The sequence below is a fragment of the Sphaeramia orbicularis genome, chromosome 16 (assembly GCF_902148855.1).
Source record: "Sphaeramia orbicularis chromosome 16, fSphaOr1.1, whole genome shotgun sequence".
NCBI lineage: Eukaryota > Metazoa > Chordata > Actinopteri > Kurtiformes > Apogonidae > Sphaeramia > Sphaeramia orbicularis.
In genome coordinates, this window is record NC_043972.1 from 45,487,876 (window position 1) to 45,515,773 (window position 27,898).

Sequence of the window (27,898 nt, forward strand, 5' to 3'; positions counted from 1 at the left end):
CAAGTTTAAGATGAATGGATTTAAATCACTAAGTTTTAGTCATGACCACACCTTTCTATCTCCACATTGCATTGTGGGTATTGGGCATGTTGTTGAAAATGTGTTATTTTTATGTGCAGGGGTTCAGCGGGGTTGTGGTGTTAGTGTTAATTTTGACTTATTGTGTGTATGTCAGTGTTTATTGGCCTTTTTGTGTTTGTTTTTGTATTTTTGTAGAGCTGCACCATGAGTGAGAGACATAGGACGAACAACTGATTTACTGTTCATCTCTGTTTTTTTTCTCCTCCTTTGTAAATCTTTTTGCTTTGTCAAATTAAAAGCACTTCCTGTACAGGCAAATCACACTGAGCTGACTACCTACTTAACTTTCATCCATACTACAATATATTAAGTTGAATGATTTTGAAAAACGATTTATAATGCAAGAGATTTAGTTTAAATCAACTTGGAATTGAGTACAATGAACTGATGATATTAAGTCTATTGTTTACACAAAGCAATTGACATTGTAACAAATTTTAAGTTAACTTGGCATTTAGTGTGTTGTACTTAAAATTCCATTCAAATCAAGCATTTAAGTTTAATACACTCAAGTTTTCCTTACTCATTACTTTCATTTTTTAAGGCAACTGGTTCACTCAAACTTTTTAAGTAAACTCAATTATCTGATCTTACAGTGTAGGCCAGAATATTACCCCCCCCCATGGCCAGATTATATCCCCATGATAGTAGTGTTGAGTGACATACACAAGAGTTAGTTCTACTGGGGGTTCAGCTTTGTCGGGTAAGTTAAGCGAGAAAACTAACAGATTTAACTCTTAAACTCTAGATTACATTTATTACTTCAACCAGAAAAACCTTAATGTGTAAAATACTTTGGCTTGTTGGTATTAAAACAGTACCTCATCATTTCCATCCAGAAGTTGGTTCGTTGTCACTGTGCTGGGATGTGTAGGGTGAGTCTTCAGAGTCCTAAAAATACAGGAAAACATTCAACCTTACAAGTACTGTTTTAGTCTCTGTTTTATGAGGTGTTTTCCAGGTTTTTCCCTACCTGATAACAAACAGCAGAACACACACAAGAATTAGTAGAACGCCGACTGTAGTTATGAGTGCAGGAAACATCCCCTGACCTGGACATTAGGAAACAAAGAAGAAACTAAGATTTGGATGAAACGATAATAACTACCCATTTACAGTTTTGATTAGTTCCCAAACATTTGCAAATGAGATGAAAATTCATAATTCTGTTTTGTTGGCATGAAATAAAAAAGCTGTATCCATTGTATACACGTCTGCTTGAAATAATAACACACAAATACTGTGGACAGTAGAAGTCTTTTCATTCCAATGGACAACACCAGAAAAACCATCACTAACCTTGACCAACTACAGGAGTTTGATGCTCAAAAGTGTAGAAATAGAACTGGCCAAAAGTAGAACCCACAGAGTTCCTGCTGTGGCAGAACAGAGTGGACAGATCCAGCTTCTGTGGGAGGTTTACGGTGATGGTGCTCCTTAGACCTGTGCCGTTCAGAGACTCACTGCTGATGTCTACCTTGTCCGAGTGATTCACAGATAGTCCGTCCAAATACCACTGTAATCTGGGAGAAGGGTTTCCCACAGTGGAACAGGAACAGCTGACTGTGGCTGCAGCTTTGGTGCAGTTGGACGAGGACAGGATCTGTGGAGCAACTGTGATGACAAGAGTGTTTGATCAGGTTTACAAAAATGCCAGGACACACTCAGGTGAACTCTGTCATGATGGAACACAAAAAGTCTATTGTGAGGGGGGTTATTGTTTTGGTTTGTTTGTTTATTTCTTTATTAGTTAACACTTAAGCCGCAGATCTATTGGTTGAATTCATACCAAATTGGGTTGAAAGACTGACAGTGACTCAGAAAAGATCTGATTACATTTTGAGAAAAGTAGGTCAAAGTTCAAATTTTTTAAATGAATTTTTAAAATCTTTTTTCCCATTTACTTATAATGGGTGAAATTTCAAATGTCTGTAGCAGCAAAACTATTGGATGAATTCATACCAAATTTGGTTTATAGATGGCCAGTGACCCAGAATAGATCTGATTGTATTTTGGGAAAAATAGGTCAAAGTTTTGAAATTTTTTTAAGGAATTTTTTATACCCCCCCCCCCCCCATCTATACAGGGTGTATTAAAAAAAAAAACTATACATTTTGAAAAATGATCCAAAGTTCTGCATTTGATAATTTTTGGAATTTTTTTTTGACAATGACGGCTGCCCTACACTTATACCCCTGTTGCTTCTCCCTCCCCTACCAATACCACTGTCCTCTAGTGATGAAGTTCTCCAGACCGGTCTTGGTCTAGAAACCAGTCTCAAGACCAATTTTTTGTGGTCTCAGTTTTGACACAGACTTAGCTCATTTGATCTCGGTCTTATCTTGGTCTCAGACATAACGGTCTCAATGGGATTTGTACAAAAACTGCATCATCACAGAATAGTATCGTTATTTATTATGCACCATCTTCAAAACATAAGGACAATATAATAAAAAGATAATGCTTTACAGCAATGCTTTTGCTCTACAATTGATATGAAGAATCATGTCATGTCAATTCTAACTCTAGTCTGATTTCAGACTTGGACTTGGTCTCGCCTTAGTGTAAGGTCTTGGTATAGTTTAGGTCTTGATACCCTTCGGTCTCGGCAATATCTTGGTCTCGGTCTAGCCGGTCTTGACTACAACACTACCATCTCCTCTCCTCTGTGTGATAGCCTCTTTCTGACACCATGACCATGCAGTGACATACAACGACTTGAAAAATGTAGGTCAACATTGTTGTCTAGATTTGATGTGTCAACCCTAATTTGACCCTTGACGAAGATCAAGGTCAATATCAAATAATTCACCCATGGGCTTCCCAAGTCGCACTTAAACACCAAAGATGATGGTGATGGGATGATTTTATGGAGACTAATTGCCATGGTGTTACCAAGGCCAAATTTGTTAGACCAATTAAACTTTGAAAATGAGGGTCAAGGTTTCAAGAACTCATCCAGGACCTACCCAAGCTGCACCTAAATATCAAACATGACAGACATCCAGGGCCGGACTGAGACTCATTTTCAGCCCTGGAGTTTCATACCTCAGACCGGCCCACTTTAGATCACGACCGATTATTATTAAAATCATGCAATTCTAACCTTACATGTTAGGTCTACACACTGTTCTGCAAAGCCTTCTAATTCAGTGTATTTTCTAAAATATTTCCAATTCAGCGCAAGTAAAGGTTGCTTCACAATGTGGATTTATTTCAACAGTGAGTGCACATCGACATCTCAAACATTATTATTCCTCACAACACAACAATAACAAAATCTATATTTTTTTTCTTATAAGTGTTAACATTTTTCAAACCTTTAAAATGTTTGAAATGAAATTAAAGTATAAAAATATTAAAAATTTAAAAAATAAATAAATAAATTAAGCTTGCTGCACTTTCTAATAACTATTATTTTGGTATCCTCTGCAACAAAAGATTTCCATCATAACTTACTTGCGGTTTGTTCCATCGATGCTATTGAAAACTTTTGGTACAGTGATATTAGGGGTTTGATGAGGATGATAACAAAAAAATATGTGTATCCTGTGACTGAGGGTGAGCAAAGCAATCAAAGCTAACAACAGACTCCTCTTCATCTGTGTCATTTGTGCCTAGTGGTTCAGGGTTGTGCTGCTGAGCTGCTCCTCTGTCATCAGCAGACTCTGCTCTCCCTTTCACTCTTCCTCCAGTTTCTCTAGACTCGCCTACACCTGGATCACAATAAAAAATAATATCTACAGACATTTTGACTTACTGAACCAGTTCAGATCTTTACACTGGCTAAATATGCAGGCTTATTTAATATTACTTTCTACTATTGCCTTTCAGTTGTGGGCTTTGAGTATTTACTGTCTCACTTTTAATAATAAAAATTAAAATAGGTCAGGACTATGGTTTGGGTATAGAAAGTGGTTTTACGGGAGCTAATGCTTGTTCACACAGTCTGTTCCAACAGCTCACCTTTTCCTTCCATACTGACAGGAACAATCCCCTCATCACTACTGGCTCCTGGCTCTGCTTCTGACACTAAAGCACAGTTTAAAAATGCTCATAACTGTCAGCACAAATCTTCTATTTTCAAAGCCTTGGTGTCAGTTTCATTCATGTAGTTCTGAATCCTGGAGCATCTCAGAGCACCTTTCATATTGAACAGGCCTACACCATACTCTTCATTGGAGCCTATTTCTTCTAATCCTCTTCCCTCTCTGAGCAGTCCTACCTGCCCACTCTGGACTTGTGGGCTCATGGCAGGTGCTGGATCTGGTTTCTGAATCTGAGAAGCTACAAGACAAAGTTTCCCACTTTCGTGGCGTCGCATCATACTATTATTTAAATGACATAACGTTATGTTCCACGTCACAATGCCACACAATTCACTGACTTGATAATTAACTAACTTGAAAGGTGGTTTACCCGGTTCATCGTCCTTATTAGTTGTTTCCAACCGGGAAGTCGTTTTTGTGAAAAAGTTGCAGATTTTGTCACATTTGGCTGCGTTTGCTTCCAGAGCTTTCCTCTTTTTAATTCTTGCCTTCTCCACACCACCCTTGCTCTTTCTATTCTCCATGTTTCAAACAGCAAACACAGCTGACCATCGACATAGCCTACAGAGCACAGATCGTAAAAGCTCCACAGCTACAGTATAGAGCTACTAACCGTATGCTAGGACATGTTACGCCAGGTCACGGTGTGTCCGCAAAAAAAAAACAGGAAGAAAACAAACAGTTTACTAGTAGAGGGGGTGGGGCCCAGGAACAGCAGCTGCAGATTACGTGGTCAACTCAGTGCTATGACTGAACACCGGCCCCCAAAAAATAAATAAATAAAATATTAAATACATATTTAAAGTGAACTCCGGCCCTCGCGGCCCAAATATTATACCGGCCCGCCGGGAATTGTCCCGGTCCTCCCGATTAGCCAGTCCGGGCCTGCAGACATCTATCAATACACAGACAAACAGGCAGCTGCCACAAGGTACAAAATAACCCAACAGCCAAAGACCAGCCAATGAGGTCAAAGACCATTCACATTTATTCTAATGCCCCCTTGTGGCAGAGGTGGGTCACACATGTGAAAGCAACACAGTAAGTCTCAAGCCTTAACCGTTCAGCTCCAAGTGTCTGTGATGAGAAGCAATCAAGTCAAGTCCCTGTTAAAAACCAAGGCAAGTCAAGTCATTGTTCAGGTCAAACAAGAGGCGAGTCAGATCATATGAAACTCTGATGATCTGTCCAACATGAAAAGTTGAGCTATCGGCAAGTCTCCCAAATGAACAACAACAGTGAGTGGTGTACTAATAATCTACTGCATCCTTCATTCCTACATTGTCTGTTTTCTCTATTGGAGGCTGCTTTATAATGATTGACATACTTTACATTGGAAATAATCCAGTCATATTACAAAAATCCAACATGATTTGTAGTCAAGCCCGGATTAACCATATGGGCAACTGGGCAATTGCCCAGGGGCCCGCGATGTCTGAAGGGTCTGAAGGGTAGCTCGGGCATAACGAAAATATCTGGTTATCTTTTGCTTATAAATGAAACTGTCCGCTGTCCGGAGCCATTGCACTGCACAGAAACCCTGCTCCTGCTGTCTGTGACCGTGAGCTGAGACCCTCTCCTCATTGGTCAGTCCAAAAAGCGAATCAGCTGTGACGCAAATCAACGTGCATGCACTGAGTGGGATGTGAGACGTCAAGAACTATGCGACATACGTACGCGAATCAAAACGATGTTTACATTGCACTTACTTTAACTGTCTTGTTGAATTCTGAGGTGACAAGTGGATTTCTGTTTAAACTCTTTCTTCGCCAATGACGAGATTTTCCGTCAATCCGTGTTTTCACTGTTATGCTATAGTTGGTGCTGTTGCGGATCATGTGAAATACTTTCCTTAGTCCAAAAACAAACAATTAAGCGTTTTTTTTCGGAAAAATGAAGGACCGGGTTTAACGTTCTCACACTGGAGTCTCCGTATCCCATGGCAACGCATCCAGCGGCAGTCACTGAATGAGGAAATGCAGACTGTGCAGGAACCGCGCGCAGTTTCAAAAGCCTTAAAGATGATTATGGAGACAGAGTCTGACAATTCAATATATGATGGAGCTACAGAAGAACCATTTAGAGACAGGAACGGAGAAATAGAAGGTGAGGGAGACGGACACGGAACACGGGAAACATGGAGCGGCTCAGGTCCGACACAGAGATGGGGGTGGGGGGGCGGGGGTGGGGTGTCACGGAGTGACACAGAAAAAATGACAGACAGGAGGAAGAGAGAAGAGACATTTCTAGGGGACATTCAAGGAGAAGACAGACAACCAGACGTGGGACAAGACAAAGGACAGCTAGTGTTCATCTGTTAGAGTGAGTTCAGATTCAGACTGAGGACACAGATGTGGTTCAGCTCCATAATGTCAGTGGGGACACAGATAAGACACTGTTTGATTATAGCTTTTGTATGAAATAAATAAATAAATACATATATTCATGCAAAGATAAATAACTAGATGTCCATATAATTATTTACAGATCAAACACAGCAGGTGGTCCAACAGAAGGACCTGGGGCAGCCAAGGAAAGGCCAGAAATCTACAGTATTTAGTGAATTTGTTTCTTTTTTTCTTGAAAATGAGGAATATTGAAGTGTTTACATAAAAAAGCTAAACTAATATGTTGTTACTTATAACTGATGTATGTCAAAGTGTAAAGTTTAGAAGGAACCTGGTGCTTTAGAAGATGTTTGGTCTAAAATTTGGTGTGGATTCCACTAACATTTTGTGGAATGATGGGATATCTTAGAGCTGTTTGTTATTATTATAGTTGTTATAATAATTTTATTTTGTGATTTTGAATACAGTGTTACTGTTGGTAAAGAAGAAAGAGTCAAAAATGTAAATAGGAAATCAGTTTTATCTTGAAAATCAATGTCTTCGAAAAAATTCAATTTTCTCATTTTTTTGCTCTAAATTCATTTTTTTCCTGAAAATGACCAATATTCAAATATTCATATGTCACGAACGAATGAAGATAGAATAAAATCGTTTTTTGTGTTTAAAAGTTGAAGTTCTGTTCTTTCTTTTGATGTATTCAGTGTTCACATACTCCTAACACAACATTTTCAGTGAGCGTCCAAAAATTAGTGAAAATGACCAAAAAGGCTGGCCTTGGCTACCAACTCACTGGAAAATGCTCTGGCGGGGAAAGAGTTAAAATTCATATCTGAGTCTATCAGATTATGTTTGTGTTTTGTCTGTGGGCTTTTTCTGACGATTCAATACATTTGTGTTGGCAAAAAGTGTTCTTAAATATATACTGGATACTTTGGAAATGGTTTCTTATTTATTTTTTGTGAAAATGGAGGACACTTCCCTCTCTTTCTAATGTTGTGGATCAATTTTAGATTATACTGATGCTAATGTGTTTTTTTTTTCATATCATCATTTGCAAGTGAGTGGCCTTGACAAGAGGCTATAGTGGTGCACTTGTAGTTCTACGAGCATTTACACATTTGTACATCAAAATGCATTTGATGACAGTTAGATATTGAAGTATGGGGTATATTTACATATATTCCTGGAACTTATTCTGTATTTTGCCAGATTATAGGGATCCTGGGGTTGTGATGATGGGGCCCTTGAATATTGTTGCCCAGGGTACAATGAAGTGTTAATCTGGCCCTGCTTGTAGTTTATTTCTGAGTAGGATTATCTAGTCATCTGCCATAAGTCAATGTCAAGCTGAATGTCAAGTCGCATTCAGTTTGGTCAACGAGCATAAACAAAAGAATTTGTGCACAATAATATTCTAAGCACCAGTCCAACACCACTGATGCATAGACCCTTAGTAAGATATAATTTACAGTTATTATGGGACACTTTGCTGCATTAAATCCAACCAGATGAAGAGGATATAAAAATGTGATACATACATTGAACATCTATGTCCGTCCTGTTGGACCGTCCAGTTCCCAGATTGTTTTCAGCCTGACAGAGGAAAGCACCAGTGTTCCTTGATGCAGTAATGGTTAAATCAGGTCCGGTGTGGATTCTAGTCTCATGTTGTGGATCAGCTCTGTACCATGTGTAGATCTGTACTGCTGGGTTGGCATCACTACTGCATTTCAGAACCACATTAGTGCCCTCATGAACTGGACCAGATGGACTGACCAAGACTTTGGTGTCTTTGGGTACATCTGAAAAATGAGTTAATAATAAAAATACAGGTTTTATGTTTTCATCTGACACAAGATTGTTACTGGTTCTGACTTTCTAGTCAAATCCAGGAAATAAATATTATGGAATTTCACATTTAACTTGGACTTATTCCAGTGGATATGATCCTCTGTAAAGAGACACTGATAAAAGACTGTCACCTAAATATTAATGGACTGAACTGTCATTATGAAGGACAATAAACTGTCCATCAACAATATCATCCTGTCCATAAAACATGACATTATTCATGAAACACATGTTGAGCCACTGACATTTTACTGGACGATGACAAAATGATAATAAACAAAACAGCTGACAAGAAGTTTACTGATCTGAAAAGAAAACAAAAAGGGGATTTTCTTTTTTGTGGAGGGTGGGATAATACACAATGCACAGAAAAAAAGCTAAACTTTATTTGCAAGTAACTACTAATGGGTCCAAGGACCCCCACAGTGTTCTTTTTATTTTGTGGTCTTCATTAAAAGTTCACATTGTGCAGTTTATGAATTATTGACGAAAATGTGTTCACATTTATTCCCCCTGTGATTCACAAGATTCAATTCTATGATTAACATTTTTTCAGCCTTATTATCTTTTATTAAAATCTGACCTTTATACCTCTTTTGGTTGATGAATGAACAGATTTTAAAAATGTGATACATACGTCGAACATCTATGTTTGTCTTGTTGGACCGTCCAGTTCCCAGATTGTTTTCAGCCTGACAGAGGAAAGCACCAGTGTTTCTTGCTGCAGTAATGGTTAAATCAGGTCCGGTGTGGATTAGAGTCTCATGTTGTGGATCAGCTCTGTACCATGTGTAGATCTGTACTGCTGGGTTGGCATCACTACTGCATTTCAGAACCACATTAGTGCCCTCTTGAACTGGACCAGATGGACTGACCAAGACTTTGGTGTCTTTGGGTACATCTGAAAAATGAGTTAATAATAAAAATATCGGTTTTATATTTTCATCTGACACAAGATTGTTACTGGTTCTGATATTCTGGTCAAATCTAGGAAATAAATATTATGGAATGTCACATTTAACCTGGAATTATTCCAGTGAATATGATCCTCTGTAAAGAGACACTGTTAAAAGACTGTCACCTAAATATTAATGGACTGAACTGTCATTATGAAGGACAATAAACTGTCCATCAACAATATCATCCTGTCCATAAAACATGACATTATTCATGAAACACATGTTGAGTCACCAACATTTTACTGGATGATGACAAAATGATAATAAACAAAACAGCTGACAAGAAGTTTACTGATCTGAAAAGAAAACAAAAGGGGAATTGGTCTGTTTGGGATAATATAGAAAGCACAGAAAAAAGCTAAACTTTATTTGTAAGTAACTATAAATGGGTCCAGGGACCCCCATATTGTTCTTTTTATTTTGTGGGCTTAATTAAAAATTCACAATATGCAGTTTATGAATTATTGACGAAAATGTGTTCACATTTATTCCCTCTGTGGTTCACAAGATTCAATTCTATGATTAATATTTTTTAAACTTTATTATCTTTTATTAAAATCTGACCTTTATACCTCTTTTGGCTGATGAATGTACAGATTTTAAAAATGTGATACATACATTGAACATCTATGTTTGTCTTGTTGGACCGTCCAGTTCCCAGATCGTTTTCAGCCTGACAGAGGAAAGCACCAGTGTTTCTTGCTGCAGTAATGGTTAAATCAGGTCCGGTGTGGATTCTAGTCTCATGTTGTGGATCAGCTCTGTACCATGTGTAGATCTGTACTGCTGGGTTGGCATCACTACTGCATTTCAGAACCACATCAGTGCCCTCTTGAACTGGACCAGATGGACTGACCAAGACTGTGGTGTTTTTAGGTCGGTCTAAAACAAATGAGAAAAAAAAATATTTGCCTTATTTTTTAAGTTTCACAGCTTTTTAATATCAGTAAAACAACAGAGATCTGGGTCAAGTTTGCTGTCTGATGTTTGAGCCTGTGTAACGTTTCCCTGAGTGTAGTTAGTGGTGGTGGCTGGTCATGGTGGTAGTTCCTGGACTCCAGAATGGACATAAAGCAGACAATCAACCTGTTCCAAATTTCACAGGTAAACAAACTGAGTTCTATCCATCCAGTCACACCTTTATTTAGTTTCCTCCATGTCTGCGTTTTATGCAGACACTGCAGTATGAGACTATCTGACTACATATTAGATAATGTAGGACCCCATTGCAAGTGGTTGTTTTTTTTTTCAGCAGTTGGTCCTTGTGAGTGACACAGACTTTTCACATTTTGATTATCTATTCATTCATCTTCTGAATCACTTTATCCTCTCTAGGGTCACTGGGGGTGCTGGAGCCTAACCCAGTTACCTGTGGGTGGGGTACACCCTGGACATGTTCCCAGTTCATCACAGGGCTGACATAGAGACGAACAACCAATCACTGTCACATTCACACCTATGGGTAATTTAGATGAACCAGTTAACCTATCAGTGCATGTCTGTGGATGGTGGGAGGAAGTCGGAGTACCCAGAGAGAACCCACACAGACATGGGGAGAACATGCAAACTCCACACAGAAAGGCCCCACTCCGAACCCAGGACCTTCTGCTGTGAGGCACGAGTCCTCTCCACTACACCACCGTGTTGACATCTTTTTGATTATTCTTCTTTGTTTATTCTTTACAGTGTATTAACACTACAGCGCAGGTGACATTAACATGATATATCAACAACACACGTAGTATTAGCTGATGAATCTAAACCACTAATTCATGACTGCTGGGTTCATATGGAAAAGGAATAACACAAGGACAATAAACACCTGAATAGGACATTTTCATAATGTACTCAGGCAGCACCACATGGGTCACCTTCAGTAAACTGTATTTACAACGCAGGAGGAACTGAACAGTAAACATGGGACCATTCTATAAAATATATTTCATATTCACTCCTATCTCACAGATGTATTAACTTCTGCTTAGAATAGAACCACTTCTGTCTAAGAGTGTGGTGTCAGCGTTTATGACAGTCTGAGCCTCAAACTGCACACTGTAGTCACTCTTCCATTGACCCTCAAATTGTGCAAATATAACTTGTGCATAAAAATTTACCTAATGGGAAAACAACAATTTCGCCAAAAGTCTCATTTTTCGATTAAAAGTGTTTGCGCTGACAAGAGGTGGTTTTTGGGGCGTAGCACAAATGGTGTATCACGCACAATTGCCATGGAAAGACCTTTTTCACAACTAAAGTCAGGTGAATAAAAAAAAAAAAACAGATGTTGACGTACGTTACAACAAGTGAAGAGGAAGAAGAAACATGTCGCGGTATGTGTGGACACACCAGGAAACCCAATCATTTTTTAATTTTGTACGAGATAGAGGGGTAATATATATAATAATAATAATGAATATATCTGTAAGTTAACACCATATTTACGTTCATTGCCATATTTATGGAATGACTTCTCGTGTCATCTTGCGTTAATAAATAAACAAATCATCGCATTTGTGATTTAATGGAAAAACCGACATTACGCACTTCTGTTTTTTTGACATTTAGTAAATATCGGTAAAGTTTTGTGCAGAGGTCCACTGGCAAAGCGACTAGTGATGAGTCCGACATTTCACACATTTGCTAAGGTGCTGAAATGTGACACACAGAACATGAGAGTACATTGTACTGTGTATTACTGTGTTATGCAGATAAAACACTGGTGAGAAAAATGATTACAGCCATCGATTATGAAGTAGGATAAGATGAATTATGTTATGAGAAAACTGAAAGTGAGCATTTCTGGAAAAAAAAATACTGTAATATTAATAAAGGACTAAATTAAAGTTCACTTACATTTAACATGAGCTTTCAGTCCTTTGCTAACAGACGACACATTCCTGTTGTCTTGTCTCCTGTAGACAGCAGTGCATTTGAACCTCCGTCCGTGGTGGAGGTGAGAGGCAGTGAAATTCAGAACAGACTTTATGACTTTAGTTTTGTCCTGATTTTCCACCAGTGTCTCCTGACTGGTTCCCAGTCTGGGGGTCCACGTCACAGTCGGACGAAGAGATGGACAGGGAGCTGGAGCAGAGCACTGCAGACTCACTGAGGCCCCCTCCTCCACCTCCAGTTCAGACGGAGACAGAGTCAGTTTAGGAGGATCAGCTGGTGGGAAATCACATATAGACCAGTCACCAAATAAACACGACTTTAAATATATAATATGTCCAAAATAAATGAACAAAACCACAAAGATAAATGGAACACAAATGGTTTAGAGACTGAGTTAAAAACATACCTTTGACATTAATATTCACACCTGATGGAAAATTATACATCAGAGGATTCTTGCATTCCAGTCTGAAAAAATATGTACCAGCGTCTGCAATTTGTATATTATTAATAGTTGAGGTGCAGATTTTGTTTTTTAAGTCTGCTGCTGTTGCTGTTGTGGTAAATCTTGATGTGACATCAGATGCAGGATTATGATCTCCTTTTTTCCATATTGCTACACATGTATTATCTAAGTTTGTGTTATATTTGTCTTGTATTTCAAAGGAACAGGGTATGGTCACACAGGATCCAGCTACAGCCTCTATTGTCTCTGGCAAAAAGATCTGAAAGTCTGCGCTTAAGACACCTGAAACACAAAACAGTGAAAAGACAATTACAAACTGCAAAATGTAAGTCTAGGATCTAAAGCATCACTCAGCAGATTAAAAAAAAAAAAATCATTCAACAATAATTTATTTATTTTTTGTTTATTATTATAGTTTCAAATTATACATTACACAAACATGCACCCATGCATAGGGAACCACACAGACGTAGCATATACAAATTATATAACAAACCTACCAAACCCCCCAAATAAGAAAAAACAAACAAAAAAAACCCCAAAAACAAACCAAAAAACACAACAACAAAAGAAACAACAAGATAAATAATGTTATCAACTCCTCTGTACAATACTCAACAATATTTTTTTTTGACATATCTTTTAATTTCATGACAATCCTTAAACTCCAAATGCAAAACTCAAACATCTGGGGGTACCTTAGTTTACGGTTCTGCTTGATCTCTTCTATACTCTTCTATAGTTTCAGATGTGAAGCTGGACCTGAACTTACCATGCAGCAGACAGATAGTGAGGAGGATATTCAGAGCTCCAGCCATCTGTTTGACTAAAAAAGAAAAAACAGGCCGATAATTCTAAACAAAACCCTCTGCATATTTGTCATATCTTAACCCTAAACACTCACTAAAACACTGATCACTTTAAAAACTTTTTTCTCCATGGACTCTTCAATTTTATTTCAGTCTTTTTTTCTATGTTAACATAAAACAGGAAGTGATAAATATAAAAGAAACAGTGACTAAAAATTTGATGAATTAAAGTTTAAAAATTATGTAACTTTACTTCCACCAAAATACATTTAATCTAAATATAGATAAAGAAAAGAACCAAGTGTTAAAGTTTTGTGTCAGGACTTACATTTTCACAAGGTCTGTAGAGAAGTCAAGTTCCTCAGAAGAATGTCTCTTAAAAACATGCAATAATTATCAGTAAAATGAGGAAGTCTTTGTTCAACATATGTAAAAATGACTCATACTTGTTCCCATAAATGGCTGTGAACTGAACTGTCATATTCTTGGTGGAGTTTCTCACCTTTATCTCAATGATACGTTGTACATTTGTGAAAACAGCAGCAGAAATGTTTATAAGTACTGCAACTGTTTTCAACTGATGTGTATTTATGTGAGCTGTCATCCATCCATCCATCCATCCATCTTCAATGTTGGGATTAAAGTAATGCTTTACAGTAACAGATTACTTTTTGCTGTGATGCAGTAGTGTAAGGCATTACTATTCCATTTTGAGTAATATTTTGTTCGGTACATGTTCAACAGTGTTTGCATTACAACACAGTTTTACTCATTATTTATTTGCTCAAAAACAAAAAAAAAATGCATCTGTAAAGTTCTATTTCCTGTTGGTGTTCAGCCAGTGGGTGAAGACGGCAGAAGACAGTCCATTGTCCACATGGACGTATGCTCATTATTAACCCTAACCCTGATTTATAGAAGCTAGTTAGCATGATCCTTGTGATCAGCAATGACAAGGTAAGCTAACGTTTATGACTATTTAGAATTGTAAATCAATTGTAGATGCTGCGCCCCCTGTTTGAACATGTAAAATGTTAGAAAAAATCCAAGCGTTCCAGCTGGGATTTGAACATCGTAGACCAGTGTTTTCAACCTTGGGGTCACCTGGAATTCAAATCGGGTCGCCTGAAATTTCTAGTAATTGATATATTTTTTTTAAATTACTAATAAAAAACATATGGTGAGTTGAGAGAGATAATCACAATATATAGAAGACATACTGTGAAGCTGAAACTGAAGCACTGTGGTACTGTTTATCTGACATATGTTCATTTTGGTCAGTTTCAGATGCTGCAGCTCTTTCATAATTCATTCTAGTTCTTGTTTGTTCAGTATTAATTGTCAGTCTTGTAAATCCCAGCTGGACTGACTGTACATATCCTGACCAAGGAAAATCTAATTCTCACTTTGTGCAGTAATCTACACCTGGCTTTTCTGCCTCCGTCCAGAATAATATACATTATATAGACTAAATGTCAACTAAAATTAACGTTTATTTGCAACATAATATACCAAACTATTACATGATCAAAAACAAATTAAATTTAGGAAAAAAAAAGTCTCTGTTTCGAATGTCTGGGATCACCAGAAATTTGTGATGTTAAAATGGGGTCATGAGCCAAAAAAGGTTGGGAACCACTGTCGTAGAATGTAGCATTACTTCCTGAACTATCTGTCCACATGGACTTCGGGGCACAAATTTATGCGTCCCAAGGGTCTCCTATATCTTGTATTGGTGGTGGAGGGGAGACGAGCCGTTTATAATGAGAGTCTGTATGGAATATACTAAATACAGAAGTAATACAGGACTCATGTAACACATTACAATTCTGACACAGTAATATTGTAAGGTAAAGAATTCCTTTAAATAACAGTAACAAGTAATCTGTAATGGATTACAGTTTGGTAGTAACTTGCACAACACTGTCTGTCATCCATCCACCCACCCACTTTCTGAGGTTAGGGTTGTTGTTGTTTTGTTGTTGACACAGCAGTACAGAGACAATATTAGATGTGTAAAAATAAGTTTTTTATTTGTACAAAAATGCAAAAATAATACAGAGCCAACATGTAATAACTCAACCTATAAACACAATGTAACTGCACAAAAGAACTGCAGCCAAACAAGAAAGAATGAACAGAACAAACTGACCTACCACAATGACACAAGAGGGAACATACATTGTGGTTGACCAAACTGAAGAACACAGAAGAGCTGAAGCAAGATGGACGCTGATTCGAACTGAATAGAAAGTAAACCTAACTAAACCTAAATGGCCCAAATGTGTCAAAGCCCATGGTTCTTCATTTCTCAGCTCCATCTTCAGCTGAACCAGGAACAGACTTCCCACTAACCATGTCCAGTACGTCAACAACAAAGAAACTAAAGGTTAATATAATGAATGATTCACAAATAAATACAACAAATAATGCATGTAATGCATGTTTGGATGAAATATGCAATACAGCCCACAGTCATGCACTCCAAGAACACACACAACTGGAGGGAAAAGAGAACATTTGTGACCACAAGGGGGAGTAATGAGTCACTGCTGGAGTCTGATTCATGAGGAAAACTGACACCATGAGGCCTGTGACCAAAGCATCAAAAAGTGACGAGATGGGATGAAAACCGCTAAAGAAAGAACTTTTACAGTCAAAGAAAGTGACAAATGATCAAAGCTAGAGGCACTGTTGTTGTTTTCTCCACTGGACACAGCTGTAGATGAAAACAACAGACTTTGATGAAATCACAGCGTTACACGAGTGAGTTTGGTCATGACTATTATAAATGTATAAAGTTATTATGGGATGTTTTTATCTTTGCTAAGTTAGTCATTTGTTGATTCTAAACTGTGACAGTTCTGACCTTCTTTGAATGATTCAAAACTCATGTTTCTTTTATTACCCCCCCTGAGGTGGACTGGAAGTACATCCACAAGTGGATGTCCGTCAGTCCTGGTCTCATCTACAGCCTGTCCGTCCATGGGAGTGGAGCTCTCCTTCACTGTGGTTCTCCCTCAGGTTTCTCTGTTCCCACTGGGTTTTTGGAGTTTTTCTTGCTGAGAAGGAGGGTCTAAGGACGGGGGATGCCGGGGACATTAACCCATTTCCTTCATCTACTGTTGAATTGACTGTTGTTTATTTTCATATTCAACTAATTCTGTAAAAGCCCTGTGAGGAAACCTTGTTGTGATATAGGACTGTACAAATAAAACTGAATTGAATTATTTTTGGTTTTGTTTGTTTCTGTGTTTGTTTGTTAACACTCTAGCAGCAAAACTGTTGGTTGAATTCATACCAAATTTGGTTTATAGATTGCCAGTGACCCAGAATAGATGTCATTACATTTTGGGAAAAATAGGTCAAAGTTTCAATTTTGCTGAATTTTTAATATCTTTTTTTTTCTTCTCCCATTTACTTATAACTGGTGAAATTACACATCTATAAAAACATCAATTTTGTTTCAGTTTACTTCAAACTTGGCACATATATAAAGGCAATTAATATGCTGACATCAGCACATGCATAGACATGATGACATCAGTTGGATTGATGCCAAAATAAGCTCTAATATGTACGAGGGGTGGGGTTTGTTGTGCCTGGAACCAGTCTTTTTCTCGTTTGTTATGGAGGAGCAAAAATCAGAGGAAAAAAACCCTCTTTTCCTCTTCTCTTGTGCAGTTTTCTTCAATTTTTCCAATCAATAAAATGAAACAAAAAACTGAATGAACCTGACACTTTATCACTGAAATGTTTTATGGGAAATTAAAGCCAAAGCAGAACAAGGCAGTGAACTCAGATCTGGCTAAAACTCCTTTTTTCATGCACCATGTGTATGGAAGAAACCACAAAACATCCAACTTGAAACACTTCCTTTGTTCACAACAGCTGATTACGCAGTATCTTGGCGTGAGTACCCAGTAAAAATGGCATAAATTGAACAGAGGAAAAATAGTCGCTCAGACATTTATCGTTGTTGAACTAGAAGAGCTTTATTTTACACATGCACGATGAACACAATACCTCACTGTATGACAGCGCCTCTCAGTGGCTGCATCAAGCATAACATTACATTTTCAATTTCAATTGAGAGTATATAATCATACACTGTCTGTCACCATCCTTCATTAAATACCTTTAAATGTATTTTTCATGCAGTTATGGAATAATCTTGTTGCTGTTTATTTTGCAGGTTCCTGTTTCTGTAAATCCTGTCAGTTATGGATGTTTTTATGTCTATTTTTCTTTTTTTACATTCTTTACTTCTACTTTTTTCTTCCATAATCTTTTCTAAATTGTTTTATGTCCTAAATGTGTTTTAAAAGTGAAACTGTTTTGAATATGAAAGTGTTCGTTGCTGCCATTTTTACCAGGACTCTCTGGAAGAGGAGATCTAGTATCTCAATGGGACCTTCCTGAATAAATAAGGAAAAATAAAAAGAATCATATCCAGGTCACGACAGACTGAGCCAAGCTGTTCTAAGTTGAGGTGAGTCAAGCTGATACTGATGATGGAGTAGCATTACATTTCATTACAGATAAACATGCTTTAACTCCTTCAGTGTGTTTCAGTCTGTTCTTTTTGTTGTTAACCCCTTATTTCCCTGATCCACATTTTCCAAACTGTGTCATTTATCTGTTACATGTGTTTCCTATTAATTACCTGGACCCTAAAGTTCAGTATAATATTACTCAGGTGCACATCACCGTATTTATTTTTCCAATCTATTGTTTAGTATTACTGAACTGTTTTTTAAAGTGAAACCCATTCAACAGATTGAAAATAAAAACAGAGTATTAAAAAGAATTGATCACTAAAAATTAGATAAAATATTGCAATGCTAATTTGTTACTTTAGGTGTAAAAGTAATAGAATTGTATGCAAAAATTAAAGAAGGACAAAGACTGATGAAGCAAAAGGAACCTTTATATCAATATTTGTTACATGCATATATTAAAAATTCAGCTTTTACAATAAAAGGCCATTATTTAATATGAAGACAATTAAAGAAAAAAAAAACACAGGCTTCATTTCAAGATGTACAGCTCTGGAACAAAATAAGAGACCACTGCAAAATGATCACTTTGTCTAATTTTACCATTTATAGGTAAGTGTTTGAGTAAATGAACATTTTTTTTTTATTCTTGAAACTACGATAACATTTCTCCAAATTCCAAATAAAAATCTTATTATTTAGAGCATGTGTTTGCAGAACACGACACATGGTCAAAATAACAAACAGATGCAGGTGTTTTCAGACCTTAAAAATTGTAAAGAAAACCAGTTCATATTATTTTCTAAACAACACAATACTAATGTTGTAAAAGTTCACACATCAGTATTTGTTGGAATAACCCTGATTTTCAATGACAGCTTTCACGTGTCTTGTCTCTCCTCCATTGCTGTTGGATGACTTTATGCAGCTCCTGGCACAGAAATTCAAGAAGCTCAGACATGTTCCATGGTTTGTGTCCATCCATCTTCCTCCAGAAGTTTTCAAAGTGGGTTCAGGTCTGGAGATTGGGCTGGCCATGACAGGGTCTTCATCTGGTGGTCCGTCATCCACACCTTTATTGACCTAGCTGAGGCCAGGAGCATTGTCCTGATAGAACAGGGGTGTAAAACTCATTTTAGTTCAGGGTCCACATTCAGCCCAATTTGATCCCAAGTGGGCCGGACCAGTAAAATAATAACAGTGAAAAAAGTACAATTATATTATGATCTGGTTTACATGTACAAAGTTTCATTAAAAATCTGAGTAACATGAACAATTTTAATTGTCTTAACTTAAAAACAAGTGCAATTTTAACAATATTATGCCTCGGTTTATCAGTTTATCATTTAAACATGTGCATTACAATCACAAAACATTTAGTAACAGGCAGAATATTGGTAAAATTGCAAAATTACTTTTCTTAAGACATTTCAGTTTGTTCATATTTGTTCATCTTATTCGCATTTTTTTGTAAAAGTATAGTTTGGTAATGTAAATCACTCAGTTTATCTAAATACTTAAATACTAAATAGGAGTAAAACTGATGAAAACGTGAGATTCATTAAATAATCTGGAAAGTTTTGGATTAAACTAAGACTGATATTAAAGAAAAACTGAATTAAAACTAGTCAATTCATCTAAATGACACTTAAAATAGGGGTATAAGTGATGCAAACAGATTTAATCCTTGTCAGACTATTTAATAAAAATCTAAATGTTGTAGATGAGCTGAGTTACATTTGGAAGAATTGATTAGTTTTACATAAAACTAAGTCCAAAACCAAAGTAAAAACTCATTCAAAATCACTCAGTTCATCTAAATAATAATCCACAGAGGAATTGAACTGATGAAAAGCTGCTGTAAACCATTTCAGATTATTGAATCAAATTCAAACTATCCACTCCTTTACTGAAACCATTCAAATTTTTGTACTTTGATCACAGTTAAACAAGTTTTGCAGTAAAAGTATTTGACTGCCATGGTGCACATGGATAATTCTATCTAAACAATCATTTGGTGTTAGTTGTCCAGGTTTGTTCCAACTAAGACAAAACTAATATATTCGCTTGAAAACGTTAAGATCACTTTAATGAAGCAGATACTGCTAAAAGCTCCAACTCCACTCTGAGAATCTGAGTTATGATGATTATTTTTTTTATCAGGACTTATCATTGAATACACACTAACTTTACCTATATTGAATTAAAAATTAAAAACCATTTCTCCCTCAATGCATACTTTATTTTCTTCTTTTACAGCCAGAGTGGAGCCAAGGACACCACCCTCCCATCATCCACCTTCAGCTGGCTCTTCTTGAAGAGGGAGGGCATGGCTGCCTCGCCCCCACTGCTGAGGATCAGGTGGTGTCCGTGCACTCGCAGAGAGGGTGCGCCCACCTTGCCCCCATTGATGAAGTACAGACGGCCTCTGTCCGCTATGAGACAGGACACGGCCGTCTTGTCCCTCTCACTGGGGTTCAGGTGGCCTCCATCCTCTGGGACAGAGGGCGCGGCCGCCGTCTTTCCTTCGCTGTGGTTCAGGTGGAGTCTGAGGTCCAGTAGAGAGGGCGCAGCCGCCTTCTCCCATGGCGGTGGTTCAGGAGGACGCTGACCAGCCTCTCTGTCTGGTGGTCCCTGCCCCCCTGAGAGCAGAGGGGCAGGGGGTTTGCTCTGAGGTGGCCAGTAGGGGGCCACCTGATAGCCAACCCCCTGCCCTTCACCAGAGCTGGAGGGCAGGGGACTGCATTGTGGGCTCAGACAGTCAGGGGCCACCTGAGAGCCTATGGCAGAGGTCCCCTTCCCTCTGCCTTTGGCTCTGTGGTAGCCTATGACCATTTGGGCCGAGCATGCAGTCCCCTGCCCTTCAAAAGAGGTGGAGGTCAGGGGACTGGCTCTAAGGTGGCCCCTGACTGGCCAGTTCAGAGCCAGCCCCCTGCCTTCTTGTTCTCAGGTGTCCAGTCATGGGCCACCTGACAGCAGCAGAGGCAAGGGGCTTCATGTTTGGCCCGTACGATAAGGGGCCACCAGACAGAGAGGCTGGTCAGCGTCCTCCTGAACCAACGCCATGGGAGAAGGTGGCTGCGCCCTCTCTACTGGACCTCAGACTCCACCTGAACCACAGTGAAGGAAAGACGGCGGCCGCGCCCTCTGTCCCAGAGGATAGAGACCACCTGAACCCCAGTGAGAGGGACAAGACGGCCGTGCCCTCTCTCTTCAAGAAGAGCCACCTGAAGGCGGACGATGGGAGGGTGGTGTCCTTGGCTCCACTCTGGCTGTAAAAGAAGAAAATAAAGTATGCATTGAGGGAGAAATGGTTTTCAATTTTTGATTCAGTCTAGGTAAAGTTAGTGTGTATTCAATGATAAGTCCTGATAAAAAAATAATCATCATAACTCAGATTCTCAGAGTGGAGCTAGAGCTTTTAGCAGTATCTGCTTCATTAAAGTGATCTTACATTTTCAAGCGAATATATTAGTTTTGTCTTAATTTGAACAAACCTGGACAACTAACACCAAATGATTGTTTAGATAGAATTATCCATGTGCACCATGGCAGTCAAATACTTTTACTGCAAAACTTGTTTAACTGTGATCAAAGTACAAATATTTGAATGGTTTCAGTAAAGGAGTGGATAGTTTGAGAATAAAGTCATTCATTAACAAGAATATAGTCGTTATATTTCGAGAATAAAGTCATAATATAATGAGAAGTTGTACCGACTCATCGATGCAGAACTATGAACATTTAGTGCAGTTCTCCTTTCATTTGGGGGTTAGGCACAAAGGCCAAATACTGACTCTATCCTCCATCAACACATTAGTCTAAGGACTTTGAAGAGAGTTCACACACATTTGGCTTTGTTGGAAGAACTGAACTGATTTGGAGCAAATTGTCTCTTTTGTGGAGGAGAAACTGATGAAGTGTTCAGCTGTAGGGCTATCAGTGGATACACCAGAGAACTATACAGAGAGGGTTTGGTGTTTCTGAACAAACTGTGGGGATTCTACTCTGAGTTTTTGCGTCCAACAGAAGGGAAAGTTGCTGCATCGCTTGTTGCCTTCGCTGTAAAACTGGAAACTGTCAAATTTTCAAAATATTACAAGTTTAATCTCATAAAAGTACGACTTTATTCTCATTAAATAATGACGTTTTTCTCGTTAATCAGCGTTTTTTTAAACTACGACTTTATTCTCATTAATTAATGACTTTATTCTCGTTAAATAATGACTTTATTCTCATTAATGAACGACTTTATTCTCGTTAATTAATGACTTTATTCTCGTTAAATAATGACTTTTTTAAAACTATGACTTTACTCTCATTAAATAACGACTTTATTCTCGTATCGTCAAGCTTTTTTTTTTCTTATGTGGCCCTAATACGCCGTCATATGAAATAGTCTGACAAGGATTATATCAGTTTTCATCACTTTTCCTCCTATTTTAAATGTCATTTAGATGAATTGATTAATTTTAATTCAGTTTTTCATTAAATGATCTGGTAAGTTTTAGATAAAACTAAAACTGACATTAAAGAAAAACTGAATCAAAACTAGTCTGAGGTACAGTTGGAAGAATTGATTAGTTTTACATAAACTGAGACAAAAACCAAAGTAAAACTCATCCTTAATTGCTTATTTCATGTAAATACTACTCAAAAGAGGAGTAAAACTGATGAAAATATGAGATTAATTCAATGATCTGCCAAGTTTTAGATAAAACTAAGACTGATATAAATGAAAAACTGAATTAAAACTAGTCAGTTCCTCTAAATGACAATTAAAGTAGGACTAAAAGTGATGAAAACTGATGTAAACCTTGTCAGATTATTTAATCAAAATTCAAATTATTAAAAAGAAAAAAGTACATAAAATAAATATTAATATTTTCCACTGATCTGTGTTACAGATGCATATTCAGTATGACTCTACACGTTGTTGACATTTTATTCAGTACAAACCCCAGTGAGTCACTGCAGAGCTCTGCCTCACATCTGACTGCGCGAGGCAGTACAAACTGGGTCACATGGCGCGTGCCCGTTTCTGTTCCTCAGCATATCGTCAATATGGACTTTACAGAAATATTTGTTCTACAGCATGACTCTGTACAGTCTGTGTAATGTCTTTAATGTTCGTGTGTGAGAATTGTTCCTGCTGATCGTACAATAAAGTGCAGAGAAAAGTCAGCAGGTGAGGCAGGCAGTACTCTGCCTCACCTCAAGGGGGCGGACGTGAACTGACAGGTGCTTTGTAGCTGCATTGGCTTCAACAGAAGGAATTGAAAGTGGGCGCCAAGCTAAAGCTAGTAGGTCAACAACAGCCATTTTTTATGCTCTGCCTTATCAAGGACGTCTTTCTTCTTTGGCCATAAGCTCTATTGAGGCGAAGAGACTCTTAAAACTAAGACAAAATAAGGAAGACTTTTACAACCAAGTCACAGCTTTTCGTGGAGAAGGATCGGCGCATGGACTTCATCTATAAGTAAAGGTAAGGCCACAAATGGTTGAAGTTTTGGTTTTTAAAAACAAGATGGGAGTAAGTAGAAAAAAATTCAGGTATTTGATAACGACATTTTTGGCCTAAAATAAGTTTTTTCTTATCATTTTGATAGACAACCTGAAGGTGAGTCCAGCTCTGTCAGCAGACAGATGAAAAGTGGCGTTTAAAAACCGTCCAGTGTAATATATAGACAGAGCAGTAACCTGGAAACACCAGAATTCTAAAGGAGTTCATACAATGACGTGTGGGGGGGAAGTCCCCCCCAATTCTAAAATTGCACCCACTTTGTTGTCCATAGGTTTGAACAGACTGGGCCAATGATCTGACTCAGTGTCTGAAGTGTCATTTACACACAGCTTCTACTACTTAATGGAGTAAGAGACTAGATCACTTTTGCTATAGATAGGATGAACTGAATTTAACATCATTTCAGTACCTGACATTAAATAGATGAATTCATGTTAATTAATGTTGTTGTTGGTCCAGTATGATGTGAGGTTCTTTTAGCTTTGTACAGGAACAGGCAATAGAAATGTCCTTCAGAGGGACAGATTTGATTTTATGCTTGGAGTACATTACAGCCAGCACTTTTTTTTTTTTTTTTTTTTACATATACTGTACTCAGTAAATAACTTTAATCAGTAGCTGATCTGCAGCTAAGTCTGTGACCAGTGCGTTTTACTTTGAACAGATCACAACCATTAATGGTCAGATAAATCGTGTGTTCACGGGAGAGTGTCGGTTTTGTGAGGTATTGCGTTAGCTAGACAGTAGCCAGTGTAATAATGGAATTGAGTGTGAACAGAATGCCTGAGCTAGCTCATGCAGTGTACTGGTTAGCTTCCAGAAGATTCTTTGTGAATGTACTATTCAAAATAATGTGTTGCAAGCAAAAGTTTGATCTGATCTGTTGATCATGTCAATCATTTGACATTGACCACAATGAGTTTTTCAAAGTGCGGCAATTAACCACGGTTTTAACGATAATTAGAATTTGAAAGGGTAATACTGAAGTGGGGAATTTTACCAGGGTTTATCATTATACCGGTAATGTCATGTGTGTCATAACATTTTCCATTTATCACTCTGATCAGAGCAATTCACTGTTCACTGCTAAAAATCACCACACATAATAAGTCATGTGCAGTCTTGTTGATTGAGGCAGGAAACATCTTCTGAACTCTAGGATCATTAGCATGCATTGTGATAACTGATATATGAGTGTGGAACTGAAAACATTTTGCTACTCGCAAACCTCAGTCACCATAGTCCGATGGACATGTGATCTGTGACGGATTGTCAGTGTGGTGTTGGTGAAGCAGGCTAGTATTATGATCATTTAGACATTCATGTGTATATATAAATACTAAATATTTCATAGTTTTATTAATTTTCTTAAATGTCCATTATTGTTAGTGACTGCTTCTTGTGCCTACTGCAGTAAGAGTGATCATGTTGTCAAATTTTCACAGTATTCTGAATAAAGTATCTTCATTACATTCATTATCTGTTTTACTATTTGCATTTTCTGGGATAGTTGTTTGTAGTTCTTGTGGAATTGTACTTCTAATGAGTTGCCAATACATGCTCTTAATTTGTCACTGTTAAAACTATGAAATGGCTGTGTATATGTGTGATTATATAATTGACATTAGCTTTCTTCCCTTGTTATCAAGGATGGCAGCCGTACCAGTCAAATACAGAGATCTGACTGGCCACCTCAAAACCAGCTACCATTCCCCCTCCTCTAACGTGGCCCCTGACCGGCCACCTGAGAGCAAGGGGGCAGGGGGCTTGCTTTCCGGTGGACAGTCAGGGGCCACCTGAGAGCCAGCCCCCTACCCTCCGCCTCTGGCAAAGGGCAGGGGACTGCATGCCCGGCCCAAACGGTCATGGGCCACCAGAGAGCCAAAAGCAGAGGGAAGGGGACCTCTGCCACTGGTTCTTAGGTGGCCCCTGACTCTCTGAGCCCACGATGCAGTCCCCTGCCTTTTGTCAGAGGTGGAGGGCACCTGAGAGCAGGAGGGCAGCCAGCCCCCTGCCCTCCTGCTCTCAGGTGACTCCTTCTTGAACCGTCACCTTACCGTGGTGAAGGAGTTTGAGAGCCCTAATGACCCTAGGAGCTATGTTGTCTGGGGCATTTTGCCCCTGGTAGGGTCTCCCATGGCAGATTGGTCCCAGGCGAAGGGCCAGACGAAGAACGGTTCAGAAGACCCTTCATGGCAAGAAGGGTGTGACTTTGAAAAGTTTTCCCATTATAAGAGACAGGAAGTGGATTGATACAATAAATCAGGAAGTATCAATGATATCAAGTTGGAATTTGAATTTTTTACAGATCTGATTGGAATATGACCAAACATGGGCTATTTCTGTAATATAATAAATACACATAACTGAATGATAATAAATGGCATCTGGATACATTTCCCAAAGCTTTTAATTTGGCTGGTAAGCTACAGGGCCATTGGTCCTATTTTTAATGTTGTCAAAGTTCATGTACAAGGGGATCTTATCTACAACTTACTTGTTCTTTTTCATTTCAGCACCTGCGACCCGGACCCAGATAAAGCAGAAGAAAATGGATGGAGGACGAGGAAATGCAGTCATTTCTAAATGTAAGTCAGCATTTCTGTGTCTGATCAGAAATGTCCACCACAGTTGTACATTTGTGTTGTTGTGTGTCAGTGGGTGTCACAGTGGATAACCTGGGTCTGATTTTGACTGTGTTTCAGGAAAGACAACAGCGATGCAGATCTTCTGTGAAGGAGGAGGCCCGTCTGATGGAGCTGTTCATCCATCGGTGGTCGTTCTCCACCAGACCCAGTAGATCCAGAGGTTGGTATAAATCCACTTCCTGTCTCCTCAGGACCCACATGTACAAAATCCCATCCTGAAATCACTCTTCCTCATCCACACAGTGTTTAATGATTGTGTCTTGATGTTTCTAGATGTGGGTGTAGATGACATCAGAGGAGATGTCAGCAATGACCCTGTGAGGGAGACCAGGACCAGAAACCATACCACAGACCTGACCCTCCCACAAAACCCAAAATGACCCCCCTGCCTCAAACCATAACTGCATCACACCTGGAAGTCATTCCATCATAACCAGGCTTCTGCAGAGCTTGATGATGAGCTGATCATGAACTGAACCAGGTGTACTGGAAGAGGGAAATATCTAAAACATGCAGGATACCGGCCCCCGAGGACTAGATTTGGACACCCCTGGTGTAAGGTTGAGTGCAATATAATGAAAACAGGTGTCCTGTTTTATTTCATCAACAGAAACATGTCGATATTGTACATTTACATCCACTGCTGCTATTGCCTGTTCAGACCAATTTATGTTAACTGTGTCACGTATGAAGCATTTTTGCACCTTATTTATTCTGTGTCTTTTATGAATAAAGAGAAAATTCACCAAAACATGCTCATGTGTGATTATTTGCTGGTACGTATCTTCAGGAACAAAGTGTAAAAGTTTATTATGAAGTGAGGATGAAACAGGCCTGTCTTCACCTCTTTAATCTGAAAAACTAGTTAGTTGTTCTGTTCTGTTGTCAGTCACATCTTTACTCAGGGTCTGGTGGTTTCATATGAACACTGAGCTTGTATGAACATCTACATGATCAGTGAATTAATTATAGAAAAATTCATGATTTACACAGGATAAATGCAAAATATAGGATAATATAATAAATGGTGTTAAAACACTTGGGGAAGGTTAAGAAAAAAATTATTTGGATGTTGCTGTGAAAATAAATAAACTTTACACACAGCTTTTTTTTTTTTTAACTTTTATTGAAGAAAACAAAAAACAACAAAAAAAAACAATGTACAGAGTAACGTTTGTCCTGAGATTGGGCCCAAGATTAAAATATAAAATATTTGGTTACAATGAAGAAAAGGAGAGAGAAAAAAAACCCAAAAACAATCCAGGCTTAAATATCCATTCCAATAAGACTGAATACTGGTCTCCATCTTCTTTCAAAGGTCGGAGTCTTCAGCTGTAGCTGTGCTGTTAACTGTTCCATTAGACAAACTTGTTTAATTTTCTGTATCCATTGTCCAATTGTAGGTGATTCAGGTTTCAGCCATAACTTTATCATTTTTCTCATAGTCAATCAGAAGAAGATGTGGTATGAATTGTTGGTCGTGGGACAGACCATCAGGGAATATGTCCAGTAAAAATAAGAATGGGTCCATAGAGAGGTTCACTTTAAGTAAACTATCCAATATGCCTTTTACATTAGTCCAGAAGGGTTTCACAATGGGGCACTCCCAAAATATGTGTCTGATCACCGACAAGACCACAGTTTCTCCAACACTTGTTGCTAACACCACTTTTAGAGAGAAAAGATTTTAATGGGGTTCTGAAAAATCGCATTTTAACCTTCCAGTCAAATTCCTTCCAAAGCTGACTCCCCACCCCCCTGTGACAACCAGA

General features: G+C 38.3%; 1 protein-coding gene across 2 annotated transcripts in view; it reads right to left on the reverse strand.

Annotated features, from left to right (window-relative positions):
- The window catches only part of LOC115435893 (myelin-associated glycoprotein-like), a 153,945-nt gene that overhangs the window by 1,434 nt on the left and 124,613 nt on the right, over positions 1 to 27,898 (reverse strand). Inside the window, exons 1-10 of one of the 2 annotated variants that reach the window (XM_030158507.1) lie at positions 13,784 to 13,831; positions 13,419 to 13,472; positions 12,587 to 12,928; positions 12,142 to 12,453; positions 9,907 to 10,170; positions 8,967 to 9,230; positions 8,017 to 8,280; positions 1,381 to 1,695; positions 1,055 to 1,133; positions 903 to 972 (exon numbers count right to left, since the gene is read on the reverse strand). In XM_030158507.1, the coding sequence (XP_030014367.1) occupies positions 903 to 972; positions 1,055 to 1,133; positions 1,381 to 1,695; positions 8,017 to 8,280; positions 8,967 to 9,230; positions 9,907 to 10,170; positions 12,142 to 12,453; positions 12,587 to 12,928; positions 13,419 to 13,464 (1,956 nt within the window). In that variant the 5' untranslated portion in view covers positions 13,465 to 13,472; positions 13,784 to 13,831. Of the gene's footprint in view, positions 1 to 902; positions 973 to 1,054; positions 1,134 to 1,380; positions 1,696 to 8,016; positions 8,281 to 8,966; positions 9,231 to 9,906; positions 10,171 to 12,141; positions 12,454 to 12,586; positions 12,929 to 13,418; positions 13,473 to 13,783; positions 13,832 to 27,898 lie in introns of those variants that run through there. The other variant, XM_030158506.1, reaches the window with a different exon arrangement.